This window comes from Podarcis vaucheri (assembly GCF_965113315.1).
Source record: "Podarcis vaucheri genome assembly, chromosome: 1".
In the NCBI taxonomy this organism is placed as follows: Eukaryota; Metazoa; Chordata; class Lepidosauria; order Squamata; family Lacertidae; genus Podarcis; species Podarcis vaucheri.
The window spans coordinates 24,424,848-24,452,055 of NC_138759.1; the positions used below are offsets into that span (position 1 = coordinate 24,424,848).

At 41.9% G+C, this 27,208-nt stretch overlaps 1 protein-coding gene across 3 annotated transcripts in view; it reads left to right on the plus strand.

Annotated features, from left to right (window-relative positions):
* The window catches only part of TTC7B (tetratricopeptide repeat domain 7B), a 106,616-nt gene that overhangs the window by 18,311 nt on the left and 61,097 nt on the right, over positions 1 to 27,208 (plus strand). For all 3 annotated transcript variants that reach the window (XM_082232652.1, XM_082232653.1, XM_082232654.1), the window contains exons 5-9: positions 2,115 to 2,236; positions 18,140 to 18,218; positions 20,784 to 20,956; positions 25,359 to 25,422; positions 26,283 to 26,420. In XM_082232652.1, the coding sequence (XP_082088778.1) occupies positions 2,115 to 2,236; positions 18,140 to 18,218; positions 20,784 to 20,956; positions 25,359 to 25,422; positions 26,283 to 26,420 (576 nt within the window). The remainder of the gene's footprint in view (positions 1 to 2,114; positions 2,237 to 18,139; positions 18,219 to 20,783; positions 20,957 to 25,358; positions 25,423 to 26,282; positions 26,421 to 27,208) is intronic.

Consider the following 27,208-nt stretch of genomic DNA (forward strand, 5'->3'; position numbering starts at 1 on the left):
GGAAAATGTGTTGCAGCTTTGTTCTTAATGAAAGCTGGCATGCCTGAGTGGCTTATTGGTTGTGTAATCTTAAACTATAACACAGAATTTGTAGTCCTGAAGTATATGCAGACTCCTGGCTTTTATTTATGACCTTGTGTTTCATTTTCCCAACCTGTTAAATTGAATTCATAGAAATGTACTGGAGTTTATCTGGTTTTTAAAACATAAAAATCCTCCGAAAGAACTTTTTAATCCATTCTTTCCTCAGTGGTCTCAACAGCTGTTTACCACTTGTTTAAGCAACTTGGGTTCTTGCTATCTTTGTTTATAACATTTTGCTAGCCTCAAAGTTAGGTATAAAACACTAAAATAGAGTAAGAAAGCAACAGTTACAGAAATCGAAAAATAAAAACAGGACAGTGGGACCAGGAAGTGAAAAATTGATGAAAGCAGCAAATTGGGCCATTAAATGGAATCACATTAACATAAAATGCAGTTAAAGGCAAGGGAGAACAGGATGGGCATGGAAGTAGTTTTGAGTTCTATAGCAGTTTAGATTAGCCTTTGCCAACCAGATGTTTAGGGCTACAACTTCCATCAGCTGCGCTGATTGGGGCTGTTGGGCATGGGAGTAGCCAGGATTTTTGTTGTGGGGGCAGGACTTCGTTAGGAGGGGCATAACTGATGTGATTGGTCAGTTGGTTAAGTATTTCTATTGTTTTACTTGGGGGGCAGCTGCACCTATGCTGTTGGGAGTCCAAAATATCTGGAGTTCTTCCAGGAAGAAGAGCAAGTGAGTCTGGGCCGAACAGCATCGGCCTTTTCTTGGCCCTTGCCCCACCCCCAGCCGGCAGCCCATTGTCCTGCCGAGATGGAGGCAGGGCGATGGCCACCCTGTAACCAGGTGGGTGGCACCTGGCCAGGTAATCCCACGCGGTGTCACAAACCGTGTGAGGAGGTGAGTGGACATTGTTTTACTTGATCGGGGGGGGGGCTGCACCCATGCTGTTGGGAGTCCAGAATATCTGGAGTGGTTTCAGGTTAAAGGTAAAGGTAAAGGGACCCCTGACCATTAGGTCCAGTCGTGGCTGACTCTGGGGTTGCGGCACTCATCTCGCTTTATTGGCCGAGGGAGCCGGCGTACAGCTTCCGGGTCATGTGGCCAGCGTGACTAAGCCACTTCTGCCAAACCAGAGCAGCGCGCGGAAACGCCGTTTGCCTTCCCGCCGGAGCGGTACCTATTTATCTACTTGCACTTTGACATGCTTTAGAACTGCTAGGTTGGCAGGAGGGTTTCAGGTTGGCAAAGGCTAAATAGTGAGCCCATTTGAAAGTAATGCTAAACCGTGGTTTAGCACTAACTTGATGAGACTCCATGAGCCTGAGCAAAATATGGGGCTCATGCATTTAGTTTAGTTTCACTTTCAAAGAATCTCTGTTTAGCGTTATGGATGACTTGAGGATTGTGGTTTATAACAAAGCAACGGTCAGCACAGGAGCAGCTAACTAGGAGCACGGTTTAGCAACTAACCAGTGCTTTGTTGTTAACCAAGATCTGCAGCTGGTATGTAATGCTAAGCCAAGAGTTGACTGCTGGAGTGAGAGTGTGGTTGCCAACCTCAGGGTTTTAGAATCCCCACATACTCATACTTGATATTCAGGCCAGTAGAAGTTTAGGATTGGAGTTGTAATGACCAGCACACTCTTCCGAGGTTTGGGAAAGACTCAGAGTGTGTGAGCTGCCTCTACAGTAAGCCCCAAAGGTGTAGGTTGAACGAAGAAGTGCTGGGACAGTGGCTCAGAACCTTTAAAAAAGTGATTTATTTAGTGCCTCCCAGGTTCCCTCCCATCTGGGGATGCAAGAGTAAGTGGGAGGTTAGTGGCAGCAACTCCTGTGCTGTGGAGTAAAACCTACTGGCAGCACACCAGGACTGTTGTGTTGCGGTTGCGCAACGAAGGGAGTGTGAGAGCCTCTCTTGGGCACCCACCACTATTGTCACATATGGAACATGAAATAGACATTGAGATGAATAAAAGGAACGTATGAAGATCAATACTGTGTGTGTAAGTTGACTTGGGAGAAAGGTAGTAACTTGGGTAATTTCGATTTATTCCATTGTGTGATTACCCAGGTCATCATGGCCAATATACAGAACAGAAGCCCTAAGCCAGGGCCTGCGGCACATGAACAAGAACTTGGATATTTTTTAGAAACAGGACTTCAGAGAGCCCATGTCTTGTACTTCAAAAATGGGTAAGACTTAGTTCAATATTCTCCTTGATCATAAATTTAAGAATCTGCCAGAAAGTGAAGTAGGCCAGCCTTGGGTTATGTCTTAATATTTCAAAAGTATAGATACTTTGAAAATATTAACTCCTTCGTGACAGTCAATTTTTCATTGCACAATAATTTGAATTGTGTGCAAAATAGATCCTTCAGTATGTTTAATGGGAATGTAATCGGTTACAAAAAAAAACATTAAAGATTTCCCCATTTGGTGGTAAAGTTTTAGTAATGAAGAATGCTAGAAAAAGAAGAGTTGTTGATCTTAAAACTTCTTTTCCAAATCTCTTCAGTTACCACTTATTTTAATATTGTGCTGCAGGATAAACGTGCATGAAGACCAACAGTATGTATATGCATATTTCCATTTGTGACTACTCCGTAGATCCTTGTAGACTCTGCATGTCAGGTCATCCATAATTTTGCAATAACCTTCCCTAAGAATAGTTTACTAAGGTATAAAAGAAATCCAAAAATGCTACAGAAAATGAAGAAAGGAATTCAAGCCTCTGTTCATTTTTGAAGGCTTCAAAACTTGGTGCACTAGGTTTTAGATTAGTTTGCTACTCCCACAACCCTCTGAAAGATGTGACTATTATAACATTTTAGATTCAAGTAAACCTTTATAGGAAGAGTAGAATATCCTGCTGTGTTGGTAAACTGTGTTTGATATAAATGTCGTAGCTGGTGAAAAGCACTCCCAAGTTTTGAAACATAGCATGTAATTGCTCATTTGAGTTTTATAGGTCCCATTTTTAGTGTTTTGAGAACCAATATGGAATAATGCATGGCCTCTGAGTTGTACTGTAGTTCTGATGCCATTATTTAATTGGACGAAAAATGGAATATTAAGATTTCATTTTTCGAGTACCCCTAGTAAATAAGGTTGCCGGGGGGGGGGAAGGTGAGGAAGGAAATGTTGTGCTCTATTTCAGTTTTTAGTGGGAAATACTGGAAAAGAATGAGCTACAGAATGCATGTTCCTAAAACTTTGCACAGGAGAAATATAGGAATTTTCTTATTTAAGTACACAGATAGTTTGCGTAGTCTGGGCTTAGCGTTGGTGGGCTGATCACAGTGAACTAGTTTTATTCCAGTTCAAGAAACTAGTAGTGGACTCTGGTCCACAAAATAAATTTGTTAATCTTTAAGGTGCCTCAAGACTCCTTGTTGTGTTTGCTGCAACAGAAACAGACTATCACGGCTACTACTTGGTAAATTATTCACCCTGAGAATTCATTTCTTCCTATAAAAAATCAGTTACTAGCTGGCTTCTGTTCTGAAGAATTAAGGCCATTTCCTACACTCTTGTGTTTGTTCCTCAGAATGAAGGTTTCATACTTAATTAACCCAAGATCTATGAATATGGCCCTTTCAACCATCCAGTTTTCATTCTGGAAGTAACTTGGTGCAATCTTACGTGAAAATGCTAGATTTAGAAGTGGCTTGTAGATATGTTACCAATATAAGTGGCGAAGGTTGGGTGTTTGACCTCTTCAAAAACATTTGCCTGATCATGTGTTTTTAAAGTATCAACATCATGGCAAGAAATAAGATTATATGCTGGTCTGGCACTAATTGCAAATTAACCACACAAATAACCACAGCTGCTATTGTGAAATAATTACATTAATTCTAAAAATGTAATGAATTGTATATTTTATTGCATTTTTATTCTGTTCTACCGAGACCTGAAGGGGGTTCCCCTTCCCCCCATTTTATCCACACAACAACCTGATGCAGCTTAGCCTGTGTGTGTGTGTGTGTGTGTGTGACTGGCCCAGCACCACTTAGCGAGCTTCAGGGTGGAAAGTGGGCACGAACCTTGTTCTCCCTGATCTTAGTCAGACATCTTCTCACTAGGCAGTGTCTTTTACCATTGATGGTTGTTTGTTTGCAGCTGTAGGAGAAGCTTTGCTTTGCTGCTATATTTGCCCATGGCTTCTGCCCTTGCAAATTACACCATCATTACAGGAAAGAAAGAAAGAAGAGAGAGAGAGAGGGAGAGGTTACCATCTACACAATTCCATTTTTGGAATATTTCACAGTATCTGATTATGGTCAAATAATAAGTGGTCAGCTGAAAATATTTGACTAGTCAAATGACTGGCATGTCAACCAAATAACATGCTATTTATATGTTGTTGGAATCCATCGGCCTCAAGAGACAATGGAGTGCACCTCGGGGGGGTGAAATCATACCTCTGCATGGAAGTGACCTCCACGGGATGCAAGCCTGGGCAGTGTGCATGGAGATCCTGGGCTGCACAGACGACAAGCCCACCCCCCCCCCCAGTCTTGCTGATGTGCTCCAAAGAAAAGCAGAATAATCTGTTTGGCACCAGCTTGGCTGCAGGAGATGCCGGAAGGAAGCATACAAGGCGCCATCCCACCGTCTTAGGGACTCCACTCTGGATTTGTGTAGGGGTTACACCTTAGGCTTTTCTTCTCCCAAAGATATCTCAAAAGGTAGTGCAGGTTTAGAGTGTTCCTTCTCCTAGATGGGCTACTTCTCCAGGTTGGTGAGCTCCATCTGTCCCTCACTTCCCTCTACAGCATATGCAGAAACCGCCTTCTTGACTGTTGGACCCTCTCTTGGTCTCAATCTGCTCGTTCTGCTTGAACCCTTATTTGCATGCAGGGAAAATTCCCAACTCACTGAGGGTTTGAGACCCATTGGCTTCCGTCACCTGGTCTAGCCAGCATGTCAATCATTTAGGATTGTACACCATTCCAGGAATTGAGGTTATGCATTGCAGTTATGACTTGTTGTAGCGTGTTTTTCTAGGTATATCTGTTTTGTAACTTACAATTTTCATTGCCATAGTGCAAACACAAATAATTTTTTTGAAGAAGGTCTTCAAATCAATCCTTACTCTGAGTGATAATCTTGAACAGTCATGACGCATGTCACTTGGTTTGGCTATTCCAATTTAGGCCCCATTGTTTTGATATCCCTTTGTGCAGGAATCTTTATTTTCTCCTAAATACCCCATTCATTGTCTTCCCTTATAAATATGGTCATTGCTTTCTTTTTTCATACATGGCCAGTCTAATGGGAAAAAAAACATATTATATTTTGGGCCATTTCACACATTTCTATTTTTTTAGCTGCACAACTCATCTGTTTTAAATGCACACTTGAAATGGATTATGTGAATGCAGTAAATGTGTCACAGAGCAGTTATTGACTGTGGTTCCCTGTTGAGTGTGCCCTTGGTGGCAAACTTGTCTACCTGGGTGCAACATAAAATGGGCCGAAACACAGAAAATCCTAGGATGTTTTCATACACTTTCTGCTGGTGCTTCTTTGTATTCACAGCTGTGACACATGTTAGATTTTTAAAAATGTGTGTTTTCCAGCTGTCTGTAAGAAAGGGTTGCAATGGAAGTAGGAGTTTGGCACAGCTTTAGCATTTTCATAAATGATAAACTGTTATGTACTGAGTTGAATAGGATCCAAAATGCAGCAGTCTGATTGGTCCTAGAACAATAGGATCCAAAATGCAGCAGTCTGATTGGTCCTAGAACAATATGATTCAGAATGCAGCAGTCTGATTGGTCCTAGAACAATACGATTCATAATGCAGCAGTCTGATTGGTCCTAGAACAATGCAGCAGTATGATTGGTCTGCAGGAGCCACCCAATCCAGCTCCAGATGGAAGTGAATCCACAACCTGATTGGCCTGCAGGAGAAGTCCAGAATTAGCCAATCACATGCAGCCCATTGTGTAAATAATGTATATAAAGCAGATACTTTGAGGGGACCTTCATTCCTCCTCACCACTATGAGCTGAATAAAGAGCATGAAATCCACTCTTGACTCTGAGTATATTTCATAAACCATTGAAAATTTGATTGCATGTAAAGAGATACTTTTAAAAGCATTAAATGCAGGGTTGAGTTAGGAGTGAAAACTCTGTCATTTCTCACAGATTTGGCTTCCAGAGTTCTTTGGGCAAAGGCCCTGCAGTTGAGTCCGTCTGAATGCATTTGAACTTTGTTGAACAATGTGAATGATTGCACTCTCACCATGTTGATCACTATTGCTGTGTTTATGGGAGTGTGTATGAGTGGGAGAAAAACACTACTTGGAAAATATGCAAAGATACTAGCATCTGTAAAAAAGGTTAGACTCATCGCACTGGTGGGTGTTGTATATTGTTGCTTATTGAAGCAGAATAATTTATCTTAAGGTGGACCCAAGTGATCCATTTAATTGGTTCCATTATTAGCTGTTTCTGTGAAGGTTTTCTTTTAAACAGAAATGTTAACCTGCTGTTAGAGACACTAATGAAACTTTGAAGATCCATTACCTTTTAGGTAAACTGAAACAGCAAGTAGACATGGAAAATCAATTATCTTCTCAAAGTCTGACCCCGTTTTATAACCATATATAATTTGTACACTTCAAGTTGTCATTAATTTCTTCTCCCCAAAAGAAGAGAAAAATGAAAAAAAAATAACGGTATTGTATTCACTGGCTGCGGTTGCATGTCATGCTATACCATAGTTTAGTATGACATGCTCAAGCGGGAATGAGCCATAGTGAGCCTCAGGCTTGTGTGCTTTGTCCCTCTCATCCTGTCACTGTCATACTATAGTTACTGAAGCTGGCTTGTTTAAACTAAACATAGTTAGGATTAATCACAGCAGAAGGGAAAGCTCCGGACTCCCTCTCCTGACTGCATGGGAAGAGCGGATCATGTGAGTTCAAGGATTGTGGTGACTCATTCCTGCTCATGCACATCATATGAAACTATGGGTTGGTGCCAATATGCAAATGTAGTCTCTCTTTCATAACAGTATTCTGAATATTAAAATTACATTAAAGACTATGGTATCTGAAGAAGTGTGCATGCACACAAAGCTCATACCAATAACTAACTTAGTTGGTCTTTAAGGTGCTACTGGAAGGATTTTTTAAATTTTTTTAATTTAATTTTTTTTATTTTGTTTTGTTTCGACTATGAACAGAGTTATTTTTCATAATAAGCAACTTTTTTTGGTTGCTTATCCAGTTGTCACTTTGCCCAGGGGGTCTTGCTCCGACCCTCAGTCCAAAGTGGTAAAAGTCTTTTATCAAAGCACTTTCCCAAGAGAGCAGGGTTCAAGGTCTGGCACGGAGAATCAGTTGTAAGTCCACAATGTGATCCAGCAGCAAGATCAGGAAACAGTCAAGAGGTCAGTGTCACATTGATATATCACAGGTTGAATATCCCAGTAAGGTAGTTAACTAGAATGGAGAAAAAGGAACTAGAGGCCTATGTTGTTTCCAGCAACTGGCAAACTCAAGAGCGAGACCTGATATACTGTGGCCTCTTAGACCATACCCATACCGACCCAAGGATTGTTTCCTTACAAGTGGAGTGACAAATCTTGGTCCATATGTTTATGCTATGTTGTTGTTCTTGGGCCTAGCCCTGGCCTTTTGGCATTCTTGGGGACAACTGGGTGGCCCAGTGTCTCCCTCTGACAGTTCCAAGGGGTCTTCAACTAGTCTTCCAGAAGAAGACCTATCAAGGTGATCCTCAGCACTGGTTCTAGAATACCTCACCTGCTCCCCAAATGGAATATCTAGTTAATCATCTGAAGACCCAGTGCCTGGCACCAAGTCAGAGCTAGGTCTGTTTTACAGTTTAAAGGAAGGGATGTCATAGTTTTGGATTTCCACAAGACTTAGTAGAACCCTGTTTGTCTCCTTCCTGCTGGATACACATGGGAGTAATACACCAATCCAGAAAACGAGAAATCTATATGCGCCTCGCAGCTCTGCTCATCATAATATCCACCCCCTAGAAAGGGAAGCCTGGATTGGGCAAATGAGAGTCACCCACAACCTTCCTAGTTTGCTTCTTGTTCATTTACCGGTGAGAGAGGAAATGGGAGCTCTGTTGAGCTCTGCAGGGATCCTTCCATGTAGAGGTAATGTACGTGAGGCCAGAAGAATATCATGCCTATCTCTCTATACTGAATTCAGACTCATTTATCACCATGCTGATGACCAAGTCCTGCTTGGCAGGGGGTTGGACTCGATGGCCCTTGTGGTCTCTTCCAACTCTATGATTCTATGATTCTAAGTGTGCAAAGCTACTCTTTGCAGTCACATTCACATGAGTGACAATTTATCAACAACTTCATCATTCAGGCATAGCCCAGCTTGTATTAATTGGCTCAAGGGGAGAATGAGAGCCATATTGTTTTAGCTTTTGCAAACTACTCTTCACTGGCATTTACCTCCTTCCTTGCCTTTCTCTTTTAATTAACTTGGAATCTCTTTCTGCAACGATCATCATTCTTTCTCGTTGCTCTGATCGCATCACTCTTTGCTTTATATCCTTGGGTATGACTTTATATACCTGGATTGACTCCTTGCAACTTTTAGGCTGGTTTATTAACAGGGGCAGTAAATCAGTTGTTTTCCCTTGCCTTAATGGATAACGCTTTCATTAGAACTGCAGTGAACAGAAAAATAAGTCTGAATCAAAGGGAATAGAACATCTCCTTAGACATTCAGGGAAGATAACCTGTTAGGGATATTGTTTTGCATCTCCTAAAGCTGCTTGTACCATGTCATGCATTCTCAGTGTTGTCTGAAGCTGATTTTGGAATGGAATACCAATGAGAAATTTCTATACTATAATGCCTAGATGTTTCACAATGAAATTCCACACTGTATTTTTTAAATGCAGAATGAAGCATTTCTGCTATAAAGTCAAGTGAGCAACAACAGAATTTCCTTTCATTAATTTCTAACTTTTTAAACCAAGTTTATGCTCAGTGTTTGAATGACTTCCACATTTTTGTGTGGTTAATAGTTTGAACCTGCAAATGTGTTAAATTGCTGTTGTGCAGGCTCAGTAGGATTGTAAAAGTCTTTTATTGGCTGACACTATGGACTTAATTTGGGGTTCTCTCTAAAGGCTGTGAAGAAACAAGATATGCTTTAAGCAATAGCAATGGTGTTATTTAAAAAGCAAGATCTTCTGTTTTATTTCAAGTAGAATGGTTGCAAACCAGTAGCCTCCATCTTGAGACTGCTAGCTATGTGGCACCTCCTACAGTAAGGGTAGATGGTGGACTATAGCTCTAGTTACATTGTGAACATATTGCTGTTCCTCCCTCTAAAGATTTCACAGGGTGATTTGCACTTCTATCATCACGAGTGACATCTCTCTCGCTTTATTTGCTTGTCATTTTACTGTTGAAAATTTTGGTTATCTCAAACTGTGATCCTTTAGAACCATGGTTTGCAAACTTATTTTGAACTTGTTTCAGTCCATGATTAATGGGGAATCCTGGTTTGCGTTAACCAGAATTTATGTTGGTACACATGCAGTGACCTGGTTTGCATGTGACAGCCATGGTTGCCAGGAGGAGTCAAACCATGAGCTCGGTTTGGATGGCCTGCTAACGAAACCTTGGCTTATCCCCTGGCAGCACCAGGGGATGAGTGTAGCAATCACTATCACTTCTTCAGGAACCCACACACTTACATGTTCATGTTAAGCCATGGTTTGGCTGAGCATGAACTGAGCCACTGTGAAGCAATGTTTAATGCTGGAGAGGGAGGATATTACTCCAGAGACGGGAGGAGGAAAGGAAAAGGAGCAAGTGTACTATGACTGCTTCCCAGTTTGCAAGCTATTAGAGCTGCAGATGGCATGGACCCTGTACCAGACCTGTCTTGGCCCTTTTGAACTTGCTCCTTCATTCTAACCTTTTGAAAAATGTCCAAAGGCACTTCTGTTTTCCTAGTGTTTTTAGGGGACTGGTTAATTCTAATTCAGCACATCATTTCTTCCTATACTCATAGAATCATAGAATCATAGAGTTGGAAGAGACCACAAGGGCCATCGAGTCCAACCCCCTTTTCTCTGTTCTGTATTCACTGTGGTTTTCATTGGAATTGCATTTTGAGTGCTTATATATTTTTATTGAAGTTTGTAAAATGCCCTAAACACCAATTTAAGTATTTTTAATTTAAATGTTAATGCCCCACCACATAGCCTGTAATAGAGTGGCAAGTCCATGACAGTACTACATAAAGCAATCTTGTATCCTTTTTCCAGCTAATCATCTGCCAATAAGAGGTTGCAGGCTGTTTTTTGTTTTTTTGTTTTTGTTTGTAAATGGCAAGGTAGTAAATCTTTGCAATTTTGGTGAAAGCTTTCTGACTCTTTTATAATTAATACAGATTAAGGCTAGAAGTGGCTCTCAGCCCATTGCTCTGATTGCCTAATTGCATCTCCCCTATGTGCCATTGCTGCTGCTTTTCCAGCTTAGAAGCTTCCAAGTTTGAAAGGCACTGCTTTGTTTGAGGTGTCGAAGTCTTCTCAGGGTCTCGCTTTAGCTTACAAAGGCATCAGAGCTGCTGCCACCCTACTTTTCAAAGAGGCTCTGCAAAAGCACTTGTTGTTTAGTCGTGTCCGACTCTTTGTGACCCCATGGACCAGAGCACGCCCGGCATTCCTGTCTTCCACTGCCTCCCGCAGTTTAGTCAGACTCATGTTTGTGGCTTCGAGAACACTGTCCAACCATCTTGTCCTCTGTCGTCCCCTTCTCCTTGTGCCCTCAATCTTTCCCAACATCAGGGACTTTTCTAGGGAGTCTTCTCTTCTCATGAGGTGGCCAAAGTACTGGAGCCTCAGCTTCACGATCTGTCCTTCCAGTGAGCACTCAGGGCTGATTTCCTGAAGAATGGACATGTTTGATCTTCTTGCAGTCCATGGGACTCTCAAGAGTCTCCTCCAACACCATAATTCAAAAGCATCAATTCTTCGGCGATCAGCCTTCCTTATCGTCCAGCTCTCACTTCCATACATCACTACTGGGAAAACCATGGCTTTAACTATACGGACCTTTGTTGGCAAGGTGATGTCTCTGCTTAGGCTCAAGTGATTCTGGGGGGACAAAATTACTTCTCAAGGAACTCAATCTCTGTGATATGAGGCAACGTGGTCGGTGCGTAGGGCTAGGCTGTAGAATTAAACTATTTTAGACAAGGGTAAATTTATGAAGAGAGAGAGAGTTTACAGGCATTTGAAAGATGGAAAAGGAGACACTGCTTTTAATGGGATTGAATGTGTGCTTGAATAATGCCTCTTGCTTGCCTGGTGGAGGATGGAGAAATGGTTTATGTGTAGAAAGCTCTGGCTTTTGTGATTCTCGACTGTAGCCTGCTCTAGAAAGGGAACAGTGGCATCCATACTCTGCCCATTTTACCTGTGGTCTTGCGCACTGCTGAAACGTGCCCCCCCCGAAGGTTGCTCACAAGAAAATGTGGTCCTTGGCTGAAAAAGAAGGTTCCCTATCCCTTCTCTGTCAATTATGTGCCCCCATTGCAGAGAAATCCTAAACCAGCCCTGGAAAGGAAAAAACACAACAGCTTGTTTTCCTTTCAAGAGGCGATCTAGCTAGTTCACACCATTTCCCTCTCTTTAAAACAAAAACACGTAAAATGGATGGCAAATGCATGTTTCCATCGACTGGGTGGAAAGGGCAGAATTGACAAACCGGACTAATGAGGTTACAAGGTTAAATGTCCAATCCAAGGGGAGAATTACCCTGCTACGCTAATCCCCTTTGTATACGTGACTGTAGACAATTTTCAGGAAGTTTGCAGGATGGAAAAACGGGGAAGCATTTGTAGATATCTTTATGTGAGGTGAAGTATGTGGAACAATCAGACATCTGGACAAGCAGGTGGTGGTTGTTCTTCAAAATGAAGTTGTTGACCAAATCTAAGGTTTAGGTTCCACCACTGCACCCAAAACAAACATGCACTGTAATGTTTTGCTGAGTACAGTGGTACCTTGGATTAAGAACTTAATTCGTTCCAGAGGTCCGTTCTTAACCTGAAACTGTTCTTAACCTGAAGCACCACTTTAGCTAATGGTGCCTCCTGCTGCGGCCGCACCACCGGAGCACGATTTCTGTTCTCATCCTGAAGCAAAGTTCTTAACCTGAGGTACTATTTCTGGGTTAGCGGAGTCTGTAACCTGAAGCGTCTGTAACCTGAGGTACCACTGTATACTACTTTCTGCCATATCAGTCCAGGACAGAGGTTGATCAGTTGCTACTTTCTCAGGTCATGGAGCCCCCTGGATTAGAGGCATGTTGCAGGAGTCCATAATTCCTTGCATGCTGCATGCGTTGCACTGTGACTTTTTCACCCCCCTTTTCTTTCCTTTTAAAACAAAAAGACAGAGGCTGCTCATGCGCAGTCCACATAATGCTGTGCTGTATATCCAGATCCACCCATTTAGCTGCGGGGAGCAGCTGCTACTTTTCCGATGTCCACTGAGCCATTGGCAGATTACAAGTCCATCTCAGTGATGTATAAAAATGCCCTCTGGCCAGGACTTCCCCAGATTTAGATTGTCGTTGGTTGCCACGATCCCTTTCCCTGGCTTTGGAGGCAGGGATAATCCCCTGGCCTGCTCCTGATTCCAAGCCTGGAGGAATAGTGGAGGCTCAGAGCAGAGCTTCAGAAGTCCTGGGTGTTCCTTCAGAGTCAGAATGACTTCCTAGTGATCTCTGCCTGCCTCGCCAGGTCCAAGCTCATGAGAGTGTGGAGGCTCTTCATACACAGGAGAAAGCATGGACACTCACCTTGTTGAGGGGCTTGTTGTGCTAAGCAAGGTGAACGTATCAGGACCCTTTGGTGATTTTGAAAACAAAAGCAGCATATTTGTATATTTGTGAAACTGTTAGATGGCTTTGGGTGGGATTCAGCTAATCCGTCCCTTTAGAGGAAGCCCTGTGCAATATTGAATTTTGCTTCATCGCGAAGGATGTACATTTGTATAGATGGTAACCTTGGAGGCATTTCTGAACTTCTAAACTCATGGGGTTATAAATCCTTTCTTTCAAGTTTAAACTCCCACTTTCGCATTCTTGTTTCTAGGGTCCTACGTAAGCAGAGTGGGCCACTTTTCATTAGAAGTTGTGGAGCCTGGCAGTAAGTGAGCATGAAAACATGCGAACTGATTCACAGCTTCCTTTTAAATGGAAAATCTATTAGCAGAGAGTTTATCTGGTGAACCAGATTTCCTGAAAATTCCTGTACTAAAAACCTCTTAAAATGACCTTTGTCCCAGTTGTTACAGTAGTACATTTGTGACTGTGCTTTTGCAAGCTTTGTGTAAGGAACAGAAATTGTATTATCACGAGAAGAACCATGCGACGGCAGCCCATGTTAAACTATGGTTTAAAACAGCCTATGTTTTAATTTGAATGAACAATGTTGCTGGTGCAAACTACTCAAAAGTTCCCATGGTGTTCCTCCCTTATCCTGCTGTTCCTGCTTTGCTACAAATGAAACAAGCCAGATACAGTGGTACCTCGGGTTACATACGCTTCAGGTTACAGACTCTGCTAACCCAGAAATAGTGCTTCAGGTTAAGAACTTTGCTTCAGGATGAGAACAGAAATTGTGCTCCGGCGGCGCGGCGGCAGCAGGAGGCCCCATTAGCTAAAGTGGTGCTTCAGGTTAAGAACAGTTTCAGGTTAAGTACGGACCTCCGGAACGAATTAAGTACTTAACCTGAGGTACCACTGCACTGGCATGTCATGCCATCCAAACGGGCTTCTGGTTTGTTTTCCCAAATAAACAAAGAGTCGCAACCAAGGTTTGTTCTTTGCTAACTGCTTGTGTGTTGTTTGGGAGAAACAAATTGTGAACCTGGGTTTAGACAGTACAACAAACCAGACTCTGGCTTGCTTCACTCATGGCATGGCAGCAACAGGAATCGGGAGTGAGTGTCACAGGAACTTTTGAGTAGAATGCATATTTCTTATTCACATTAAAACATTGTTTTGAACAGTGGTTTAATGTGACAGGCGAACCAGGCCAGTGTGATGTGACTCTTTAGAATACAATTATAGCTACCCTCCATTTCTGTTGCCAGGGTACATTTAAAATGAAGTCTACTCTTCCTAAAATCCTCAAATCCAAAATATCTAAAAAATACCGGCTGTGTGGGATGATAGCGCAGGATAGGGATGCAGTTTAGAGTACATTGATGTCCTGAAGCCAAATGTTTGATTCCAGAAGTCCCTTCTAAATTAGAGAATGTTTGTTCCCGTATACTAGTTTTCAGAATTATTATTTTTTAACAATAAGCTCTATTTCAATAGCCACTATGGCTGTCCATTTGAATAAAGTACTCTCACAGAACAATCCCTTTTGTGGCACACTGATTCATATTTAAACCTTTTCAAAAATTGATAGTACATCTTACATAGTAAAGTAGTTGCATTAGTTCTTCATCACACTCACACACACACACACACACACACAGCCATCTATTATTATTATTAGTTGGGATCTAAGATAAGAAGCTAACCTTCAGAATGGGGGACAGCTTACATTAGAGACCACTTTTGTTTAGATGGCAGTATTGAATTTTCCATATTGCTCATACACTGCTCGTTTAGCTATTGCCTGGGCTGAAATGACTAATGTTTTGTAAAACTGGATTTGGCGACTACTATCTCCATACTTCTGCTTCGGTTTTTGGTTCTTTTGAACCCCTTGGTTTTCAATTCCCTTTCCATAAACAGTGCCCAAAATCTCAGACAGGAAGTTAGAACAGACAGCAAGAGACAGTGTAGGTGAGAAGATGCTTAGCAGGTTAATTTCACTGTTTTATTTCTATTGTTAAGTGTAGAAGTATTTTGGTCTGATGATCTGCAGATATTATGCTACTCTGCACTAGGAAGTTTAATGAAGCAATTCAGAGACACTGCAGAAGAAAATATTGTAAGTCCTGACGCCACGCCAAAGTGCACTGCACTACAAAATTATTGTTTTTATCCTGGCAAAAGTGCTGATTAACTAACTTGTGATGCATTTTAATCTTGCATCAGTGCACTGCCTGGGTCACAGGTGCCCTGGCACAATGTAAATCAGTATTTATTATGCTGGAGTGTAATTGTCTCAGCCAAATGGAGTTGGTGAGCTGGACCGTTAACTGATGCAAAAGTCTGCATTTCCTCTCCTGAATTACAAAACTGCACCATTTCGATATCTGCCTGGTTCGCGTAATCAAGATAGCCATCTTTATAATGCCGAGAGTGTCTGAATTTTCATGTTTTGCACAAACATTAGAATTAGTATAGGGAATTTGCATAATTAGTTTGTTTCTTGATAACTCCAGGAAATACAATTTCTTCTCTCAGATCTTCTATTTGTGTCAATAGCATTTTCTTTTTCTCCTGCTTTTCTTCTCTCGTGTAATTCAGAGAAATTGCAGTGTTAAGTTACATCTTTATTTATGTTGATATATAAGGCATCCCTTCCACTTGCCCCCAAAACTCTTGGGCAGTTTTCCAAGGGGAAATTTTCCTCCTTTTAAGCCTAGTGATAAAGGGAGTGTAAGAGAATTAATTGTGTTCTCTTCTGGAACATCCTGCTGAGAAGCGGGAAAACATCCCAGAAGTCTCTGCTTTACTAGAGGTCATTTTAGGTCATTTTTACAAAGAGGTACCTGGGGGTAGCAGAGCTTAACTTGCTGTGGGGCTATAAAGAGCACAATGTGATGTTGCTATAGGAGCTTCTAGGATGATCTTCTATTATCCAATGAGGAGAAGAATGGAGGGTGTTCATCTAGCATCCACTTCTTTATTGATGCCAGTGAGGCAATGAGGAGAATCAACTAAAGTTGCAGCTTCTGTAAAAGGAAGGGGGAAGGTGGGGCGAGCGTTCAAAACTCCCATTGTTCTAGATGTGTTTTGCAACAGGGAATTTCATTAGTGCGAGCAGTTTCTGAGCTCTGGGCACACAGTACTGCGCCTAAGATTTCAGATTAAAACTGCAGAGTGGATAGAAAGGAGGACCTTTTTCTGCCTCCCCACTTCCAGCCACTCTCTGAAGACTGGAGAAGAGGGTCTCTTAAGAATACAGTGGTATCTCAGGTTACATACGCTTCAGGTTACGGACGCTTCAGGTTACAGACTCTGCTAACCCAGAAATAGTACCTCAGGTTAAGAACTTTGCTTCAGGATGAGAACAGAAATTGTGCTCCAGCAGCGCGGCAGCAGCAGGAGGCCCCATTAGCTAAAGTGGTGCTTCAGGTTAAGAACAGTTTCAGGTTAAGTACGGACCTCCGGAATGAATTAAGTAGTTAACCCGAGGTACCACTGTATTAGTGGGTCAGGCAGGGGAAACATGGCTTTGTTTTTTGCAGTCTTCCGATGAGGACTAGACCATGTGAAAAATGAACGTAAGATTTTAGCTGCAGTTCATTCATTTTCAGCTTTGTATTCTTGTTGTAAAAAAAGTGCGCCTAGACATTCTGTTGTCGTGCCCATACCCTAGGTTTCAGGTGCCATTTAGCTCCTAGCTTTCATATCTCAGTTTCTAACTCTGGGTGGGGCAAATGGTGATGTGGTCCTCAAGACCCACAAAAACATGGAGCCAGTTTTTGCGCTCTGTACGCATGCAAGGATACTGAGCATGATTGGTTAATTGGAGGCTGCAATTCCATGCACATTTATTTGGAAGCAAGTTGTATGGAACAAAGTAGGGTCTAACTTCCAAGTAAATGAATATGAACATGGTTGCAAGTATTAAGAACTTTCCATAAGCAGGGAAAGGCAACTATTAGTATTTTCCCAATATGGGAATATTGTAGAAATCAGTCAGCTGGAGGGCATAAAATAGGCATAAAACAATCATCCATACGAACTTCATGGATAATTTTGGTGATATATGATGACATCTTCTGGATTCAAGTGCTGGTGATAAGTTGAGTCTGCTACGAAGCCCATAATAATGAATATATAATATTTAGGATGATGATTCATTGCAATAAAGGAGGAACTAAACTTCCTTTTTAAAACTGATATGGGATTGTGTGTGTTAGAAGGGGGAAATGCTTTGTTTGAAAGGGGAAACGGTTTGTAAATTAGCAGGGGTGGGTACAGGATATTCTGTCATATGCAGCTTCCATTTATGGATTGTTGTGGATCGTTCGGAGCACTGCAGAAGTCTTCACATTCTGACAAGCCGAACGTGAAGTTGTGTACTGCAGCTTTACTGCAAAGTCCAGTGTCCAAGTCTGCTGTCAATCCTGCTGCTTAATTTCATGTTACTGTTGCTCAGGTTTATTTGACCTTGGAGAAAAGGCTATTTTTATATGGTTGAGACATGCACTTCTTGCGCTCATTCTGTCCCTCATTTATTTCCGTTTATTTAGCAGTAATGGGAATGCATTTTTTATGAGAGAAAAAATGACGAGAGGTTCATTCTCATTTTAAGAAAGAATAGTGAATTAAATGTTGTGGTACCCTTCTGCTCAACTTGCTACCTCTCCTGTAAACCCTGTACTGTTGAAAATTAAAGTTGGTTGTAAAGTTGTTTTCAGAACAAGTGTATATTAAAGATATGCCATCCAGTTCTTTACTTTTCCGTCTCAGCATTATGGTTCCTTTACATTTCTGAGGGATGGGAGGGATTTTTGTTCAGCCCAGATTTATATTCTGGATTACCAGAAGAATAGCTGCAACAGGAGGAAGATAACAAACGTTGCTTTGCTGTCCAGTGACAAATTAATTGCAATCTGGGCATATCTGGGATGCAGACTGTCAAAGCTGAAATGTCAACAAACCATTTGGCCTTTCTTGTGTTAGTGTTTTTTGCCTTCTCTGAAACATACATGTTATGTTTTGGATTTGAGGAAATAGTATTTTTTGTGATCCAGAGTAAAAAGTTACTTGATCTTTACAAAATTGGATAAATCAACTTTAGTAACTGGGCTGGCATTGGAGGGGGGTGCGGGATGGGACTCATGCTTTCTTATAAAGTATTAAATGTTAACATATTAGCTGGAAATACTATTTCTGTGGAATTCTGTGTATACATACAGGAATTTGACAAGAGGAGTCGGTAGATTTAGAGAGATCCTACGAGCTGTTGAAACAAGAACTACACAAAATTTACGCATGGTAAGTTTTCATAACTACAATTAACTACAGATTGTTAAAAATTGATAATTAGTGATTATTATAGTCTGCAGTTTTATACATTACTGCTTGGGAGTAAGCCCCTATTGAACACATTGAAAAGTGGGGCATTTTCTGAAAAGTGGGACTTTTCATAAGAATGCACTGTAGTAATTTTTGATGTATTGCAGTGCAATGACCCTTGCTGTAACCAGCAGATAAAAATATTATTATGTTACAATTGGTGGTTAACATGATTGCCTATGCAAACTTATAATAAAAGTTAACAATTCAGAGAAGAACCTTGACCAGCATTTACTATTTATTAGAATTTTGACAAGTGTGACCTGCATTTATAAACTGTTAAGAGGCTCCATTTACAATCAGGCAGTACATAAATTTTGTTAAATTAAATAACCATACAGTGTGAAGTGCTTCTGTTCATGTTTCTAGCCACGCCGTTCCTTCACTCTCATCCCCTGACTTTCTGGGCTGTTTCTCCCAACAACCACCCTTTCATGCGCATTGAACGTTACATAAAAACATGAAAAACCCTTCTAGGTGGGCCAACGACCCATGTAGTTCAGCATCCTGTTCTTACATTGGCCAACCAGGTACCTATGGGAGGTGCACAACTGGACCTGGATGCAGTAACACTCCCCCCCTCCACCTGCAATTCCCATTCTGGGTGGAATTCTTCATAGCACCAAGGACAGGGGTCAGCAAACTTTTTTGGGGAGGGGGCTGGTTCACCGTCCCCCAGACCTAGTGATGGGGCCGGACTGTGCGCGCGGGAGCACACACACGGCGGAGGGGGCTTCTCTCTCTCCCCTTCTCTCCTCCGGCCTACCTCCTCTGCCACTCTGCCTGTTGTTGGGAGCCAGCGGTGTCGGCGGCACCTCTCCTTTTCGGGCCAGCTTTCCCAGGCGCCAGGCGTGGTGCTAGCAGGCGCGCCAAGCTCCAGCCCACAACACAGCCATGGGGAGAGGCCGGCAGGCGGGCGGCAAGGCTTCCTATCAAAGCCCAGCCCCCTTCCTCTGCAGGGCGGGGAGAAGCCAGGAAGAGGGAGGGAGGAGATGCCACTGCGGGGGGGGGCTGCAAAAAATGGTGCCCCCCAAAAGAGGGGGGAAATGGCGATCGCGCCAATCCAAGCGGCGATTGCAGAACCGTTCGTGGGCTGGATCTAGAGGGCAATTGGGCCAGTTCTGGCCCACAGACCTTAGTTTGCCAACCCCTGACTAAGGAGATCGTTCCGTCAGTGCAAGCATTTCTGCTTGCCTGACGGAACAATCTCCCCTCTCCTCCTCCTGTGTGTGACGCTCTGGGGGATCTCTTGATCCTCCAAAGAGGATTTGGGGAGAGGTGGGGAGGAAGAAAGCCCTGTTGTACTAGTGGAAATCCTTGCAGTGGCTTCCACTATTGGAACAGGGTAGCTGAATCCAGCCAACTGCCTCTAAAACTAGAAGTGGAGCGTAACCATTCATAGCCTCTGTGAATTCTCAGTGGCCTGCTTTTTGCTGGGAGGGGAGTGTTCCTGCTAAGTTTTTTGTTTTTGTTTGTATTTCTTGTAATCTTGAGGTTGTCCTACGCCTGTTGATAGTGGGACTACTATGGATGGACTTCTGGGCACAACTCTGGGGTCCCACACACCCCAGGAGCTCCTGAACAGCCCTGGACATGCCCCAGAGATGCTAGATATCTCCCATTTTGATGTTTAAAATTTATGAGCCCATGACAAGAGTGGTGTGAGCTCAGCCAATAAGATTCCACCTTTGGGGTTTTGAGGCAAATGAGAGCAGGAAGTGGGCGGGATGATGAGGCTTGGCCTGTCCCCTTGCTACTCAGATGGCCTCGGGAGCCCCACAACTCCAAAGCTGACATCTCATTGGCTGAACTTGCTGCCACTCTCCCCCTGTGGGAGTTAGGAAATGCATGGATCCTCAAGGATCTGGTCAGCACAGCGCTTCACAATGTGCCATCCATCAGTCTTGCTTCACTTGCGAGCTTTGCTCACCCAGCTAGCTAGCCAGGCACAGAGGGAGATGTTCTGGGCCACCACTACTGACTCAAACGCGGGAAAGTTTAAAAAGGTAAGGTGGGAAAAGGATGGAGTGGCCAGAGGGTGGAATGCACTGTCTTTGGGGCCTTCCTCAAACCTGGCACCATCTCTACCCACATGTAGAGTGACCTCTTAGCTGTGTAAGGATCCACACTCAGAGAATGAGCTACCTTTCACCAGCTGCTCTTTTAAGCCTCAGTTGATTCTGTTGGGAACTTTGTTTTTGTTAGCCAGTTTCATTCTAATATGTATTACAGTGACATCTTATGTTAATCGCTTTGAGTACTATTGTAAGAAGGTATAGAACACGTTGAGCAAAATGCAATATGTTGATGGCACATTCCGTTGTTGTACCGAAGTTATGTGTTGCAATTGCTTGTTTTGCTTCATGCTCATAAGCATAATTTTACACAGTTTTACTTACGTCCCTACTGCTGCAGTCTGTTTTTTTGTACACCCTTTTTTTGTACACCCTTAACTTCCGGGAAAATACTTTTCTTTGTTGACAGACAATAGCAAGGCAGCTAGCCGAAATCTTGCTACGAGGCATGTGTGAACAAAGTTACTGGAATCCACTGGATGACCCTCCTCACGAGTCACCCCTGAATGATCCCCTCTGGAAAGGAGCAAATACTAAGAGTTATGCGCTTAGCAGAAGACCACGGGTGTACTCCGGAGAAAAGTAAGCTTTTTGTTTATGATAATGATTATCTTTTAATCCGTTACTATGAATTGCAACAGTATATAAATTGGGCTGATAAAGTGTAGGAACGCAACTCTTAAACTGTGCCAGTGCGCATAGGAGTGGAAGAATGGTGGAGAACAAAATTCATACTTTCTGGTTTGTGTTAAAGCTATTTGGATGTTATGCCTGTTTTGTTGAGAGATGCTTTAAGTGGGCTGCAGTGTATTAGCTTAAAAAGTTGGAGTCCTCCAGCCAGGGGCATGGTCTTGGCTGCTCTTTCTCTCTCTTTAAAATTGCCAAAAAGCGGTAGCTTGAATCTCTCCTGCCTCCCAGTCACCTGCTTGTCAAGTTAGAATAGCACAAACATCTTCAGAAGTATTTTCTTGGCAGGTCCCACCATTTTTTGGAACATCATGCAGAAGTTTTTCCTACCTTAGAACTATTTTTGGAGCTTCAGAATTTTTACCTGCCGTGAGCCTTTGTTCCATGAAGTAATGAAACAATCCAATATTTAAATTTCTAATTGTTATTGCTGTAGTGGATTGTTGTTGATTATTTTCATGTGCTGTGACCTGCTCCAGTAGCATGTAGGAGGCTTTCTAAAATGATAAAGCATTTAAGTTCCCAGGGTGGGATTCACCTAACTAGCCCCATCAGAGGAAGCCTTGTGCAAGGACTCCCACTTGTGCAATGGGACTGTCCCATCTCTCCTCCCACCCCCACCCCCCATCCCTCTCCCAGATTGGCTCTGGTAGGTTGGGAGAACCCCAGAACAACACAGAGCAGGAAGGAGAGGGGGGTTGGTCTGTCTGGCAGGCTGAAAGGCTTGTGCAGAGGGAACGACTGGAAGAGCACAGCGTTGAGTTCACCAGAGATCAGCAAACTTTTTCAGCAGGGGGCCAGTCCACTATCCCTCAGACCCTGTGGGGGGCCGAACTCTCTCTCTCTCTCTCTCTCTCTATATATATATATATATTGGGGGGTGAACGAATTCTTATGCCCCACAAATAACCCAGAGATGCATTTTAAATAAAAGGACACTCATGTAAAAACATGCTGATTCCTGGACTGTCCGCGGGCCAGATTTAGAAGGTGATTGGGCCAGATCCGGCCCCCAGGCCTTAGTTTGCCTACCCATGAGCTACACCCACAGTGCTTATGAAAAGGTGTCCAAGTTCAAAAAAGAAAAGAAAAGCCGATGTGTAGCTGTATTTTTCTAGGCGTTGTTTCGGAACAGCGGGAGAGCAATTAAAATGACAATGCTTCCAGTCTCTTATTAGCGATAATGACAACATTGAAATGTGTGTTTTAAAATATTTCACAAGAATAGTTAGCAAAGCCATTCCAGAAACGATTCTTACAGTACAGAGACTGGACCTGTATTTATGTTGTTTTGAGCTGGGTAGAGATTTTTCAAATGCAGAAAATTGCAGGGGAAAATTGGTTCTAAGCATTTCCCTTAGCTTTGGTCTGAAAGATTTCCCCGAGCATGTTTAAATGCACTCACTTGCATTTGCTATCATTTGGCACTTTGGACCTGGTAAGTGGAGTGAAATTTGTTTTATCCGACTTTTTTGATATACTGAATTATGCATAGAGTAGAATATTAGTGAAGCAGTTCCTTAAAGGCGTAACAAAAGTAAATTCCCAGAAGAAGAAGAAATGTTCTTTTGGTCTTCCTTTCCTTATTACATAAAGAAGTTTGTTTTCTATATTTAATACCTCTGAGGATTCCTAAATAGCTGCATCCCTTGATCTTTGCTAATATTATGGGAAGGGACGAAAAAGCAAGAAGAACAGAAGTACAGAAAGTAGGTCTTACACTGGATAGGACTATTTGTCATTGAAGCCTTATACTGCCTACTCTGGCAGGTAGCATCTCTCCAGGATCTTGGGCAGAAGTAGGAATGGTGGAAAACCATTTTGGGCTGCACTTTCAAGTGAATTGATCTAAATATTATTATTATTATTATTATTATTATTATTATTATTATTACCCCACCCTTCTGGCTGGGTTTCCCCAGCCACTCTGGGCGACTCCCAACAGAATATTAAAAACACGATAAAACATCAAACATTAAAAAAAACCTCCCTAACCAGGGCTGCCTTCAGATGTCTTCTAAAAGTCAGATAGTTGTTTATTTTCTTGACATCTGATGGGAAGGCATTACACAGGGCAGGCGCCACTACCGAGAAGGCACTCTGCCTGGTTCCCTGTAACCTTGCAGTGAGGGAACCGCCAGAAGATCATCGGAGCTGGACCTCAGTGTCCGGGCTGAATGACGGGGGTGGAGACGCTCCTTCAGGTATACTGGGCTGAGGCCGTTTAGGGCTTTAAAGGTCAGCACCAACACTTTGAATTGTTTGCACCTCATGCACTGATACGCAGGTGGGATACAATTACCTTTCTGATTTTGCACTTCTCTAAATCTTGTGATATAGTTATCACTTCATAGGCATACAAAAATGAGTTAAAAGCTATGAACTTTAGGATAAATCGTCTGCAGCTGCGTCATTGGTCACTTGATAATACCAGGAAATAGAGCCTTTAGTGCCATCATCCCAGGATTGCGGCATACTCAGCTAATAGAGATTCAACAGCTGCCTTCTGTTTTAACTTTTAAACCCCTGTTGAAAACTTCTATTCCACCAGGCCTATGCAAGCAATTAAGAATACATCTTTCCACAATAGTTAATTGATGTCTGCTTTTAACTTTTCAAAATACAGTTTTGTGTCTTTTTGTTGTAAACTGCTTTGATATTTTTAATGAAATAGTGGCCTATACATATTTTATAAATAAAAAATAAATTTAGAAATGTGCACATTGAGATAAGATGTATATATAAATATTATGTTGTGCTAAAAGATGTATGGGATGCGGGTGGTGCTGTGAGTTAAACCACAGAGCCTAGGACTTGCCTATCAGAAGGTTGGCGGTTCGAATCCCCGTTACTCGGTCCCTGCTCTTGCCAACCTAGCAGTTCGAAAGCATGTCAAAGTGCAAGTAGATAAATAGGTACCGCTCCGGCTGGAAGGTAAACGGCGTTTCCGTGTGCTGCTATGGTTCGCCAGAAGCGGCTTAGTCATGCTGGCCACATGACCCGGAAGCTGTATGCCGGCTCCCTCGGCCAATAAAGCGAGATGAGTGCCGCAACCCCAGAGTCTGGACCTATCTTTATACATTAAATAATGTATAAAGATAAAAGTAGATACAGTCGTACCTTGGTTTTCGAACAGCTTAGTTCTCGAATGTTTTGGCTCCCGAACGCTGCAAACCCAGAAGCGACTGTTCCGGTTTACAAACTATTTTTTGAAGCCTAACGTCCGATGGGGTTTCTGCAGCTTCTGATTGGCTGCAGGAGCTTCATGCAGCCAATCAGAAGCCACACTTTGGTTTTCGAACATTTTGGAAGTCAAATGGACTTCCAAAATCAGTTCCAGAACTGATTCTGTTAGACTTCCAAGGTATTACTGTAGTTGAATACCAATTTTCATACAGATTTTTTTTTAATGTTCAGATTAATGCAGAAATGAGGTAGAATGGACAGGAATAAACACATGTAAAATTGTCGTGGACCAGAAATATAGTGGTCCTCAGACAGAGGTCTTTCCCATCACCTGTTTCTTGATCTTTTTAAACTGGAGATATCAGTGACTGACAAGTGCCTAGGACCAGTGATGCAAAGCACTGAGTTATGGACCCTCCCCTAAATCACTTAGTCATTCAATAAAAGGAATTGGCTTTGTACCTATAAAAACTCAGTAGTGTGGGGCAGAGGAGAAACATCATCGTGTAATTTAATCTGAGTTTATTGTTTCTTCAGTGGGCATTCCACAAAGTTCTGTCTATCTCAGGAGCATTCCCCTTGCTCCTGCCAACCTTCCATATTCCCAATTAAGCAGAAGAATATCTGGCATTGTAGATCTTCTAAGAAAGAATATAATAATGCAAAGTGGTTCAAGCAAATTAATGCTATTAAGGGTTTGGAGAGCAACTAAAAATGCAAGGTATTATGATCCAAATATAAGAAGCCTAGAAAGAAAATTTAGTGTTGGCTATTGAGTGTGTATTGCTATAAATCCAGAAATATGAAGGTGGTGCCTTTGAGCACAAATGCAATGTGACAATTTATAGTTGTCAAAAATAGCAAATTGGGTTGAGCTGTTAGTTGTTGATCCTAATTACTGCAGTTTTGTTAAATTTCAAAACATCTTTTAAAAATAGCTGTATTTTCATTATTTGATTTGCTGATGATATGAGACCCAAAATAGGTTTTCATAAACAAAGTTTCGGTAAATCATTAATAGCACAAAATGTGACACAGCAGTTAATTATTGTATGTAAATGAATCTTGAATAACTTGATTTTTACGGTAATGAATACTCAATTTTTAACAGCATTTTCTGTCCTCAAGAGAACACTGAAGAAGCACTCTTGCTGCTGCTGATTAGTGAATCTATGGTAAGTGAGCCATTTTTCTTTATGAAGGAACCCTCATTTACATTCCTGCTGTTGCATTATTAACCTTAGTCAACCTTTTCGCACCATGATTTACTCCATTTTGAAGAGGAGCATATGCTGTACCATACTTCAGGCACTCTGTAGGATCCGTACTGCTGCTGGCATTGCCATTGTGGGTGTCTGCAACTGTGTATGTTTTTGAGCTGCCAGAAGTTCCAGGGCTGAAAGGAAATGTCAGTTTTGTTCAAGGGGAATTATACACTTGATCTATGAAGATGTGTTTTCAAGGCAATATATGAGTAGTTAAGCTTCTAAAAGCAGAGTGCTCCTTATTGGCCACTTTGAAAACCTACCCTGGTGACTGATTACCTTGATTCACTTATTTTTATTGACTCGAACCATTGGCCATCATCAGCGTCTTTAAAAAAAGCCAGACAACTATGAGTGTGAAGTCGTGTTGAAAAGTAAAGGACGTGGTGATTTTCTCCCCTAGTCGGATATAAAAGTAAATTATCTACTAATTTATATCTAAACAGCCTACAGAGGAATACATTTAGAGCAATTCATCTTTATTGTTTAATGCATCCACCAGGTGAATAAACAAATGCCATATGCACTGTTCTTCTTGTGGAGAGAGGTTGTTCAGCGTCTTTTCATGTTTTTAAACATCTCAGGTATTTTGCATCTCAGGTATTTATGGTAGTTGTGATGCAGCATCCCTTGAGAAATGCAGTTTCTTCATCCACAGCAACGAAAGTTTGAATTTGCTATTCCATTTTGGAGAACCCCAAGCATGGGACTTGGGTTTTATGTTTTTGCTTCACTGATCCTCTCTTCTCGTTTTTGGTCTTGCTATCCAGGCTAATCGCGATGCTGTGCTGAGCAGAATACCAGAACATAAAAATGATCGCATCATCAGTTTGCAAAGTGCGTCTGTAGTCTATGACTTGCTTACCATTGCCTTGGGAAGAAGAGGTCAATATGAAATGTTATCAGAGGTAAGCTGTGACAGCTGACCAATGAATCCAAGGCCCAGAGGTTCACCTAGGCGACATTCTGGGTTGAGAGCATATGGAAAGTTAACAGGCCAATTCAGCATAGCATGGCACAATCTGTGTATCATTCAGCTGAATGTTGACTTTGGTGGATATAATACAAGTACTATCTTAGAGATAACAGTCATTGTGTAATGTGGACACAAATAATGGAATGTAATTCATAATCAGTGCAGCTAAACATTTCTTCAACTAGATGATTGTAGTGTTTTTGTTCGGCACGTTTTGTCCCAAATTAAACAGTTTGATTCAGGTTCACACTGCTCTATAGTTAGGAGACTTTATTACTTGTTCAGTACCAATTTGCTTAGCTGTGTATTTGAGTGATCCCACCTCGTGACTGTCTTTAAGATGTTATAGAAAATAAGGTGAGAGAGCTGACAGATAAGTATTAATTTTTTTTTGTATGTAACAGGAATGCTTTTGTCTAGCTTGCTGATGCAAAATTTAGCAGCTACAGAACGGAAGCAGCTACTTAACGGAAGCCAATTTTTAAAGACCCTTTACTACTAATATTGAGCCAACTCCAATGGCTTTTGAGTTGTTTCCAGGCCCAATTCAAACTGCTGAATTTTATCTTTAAATGCTTAAATGGTTTTGAACCTAGGTATCTTACATTCTGGCTTTCCCCATAGTTAGTTGAATTCTCTTTCTGGCTAGTGTCAACATGTATACCTCAATGAAGTTTCTGCACATTATAAAAGTAATGTGAGTTGAAAGTTGAGATTTTG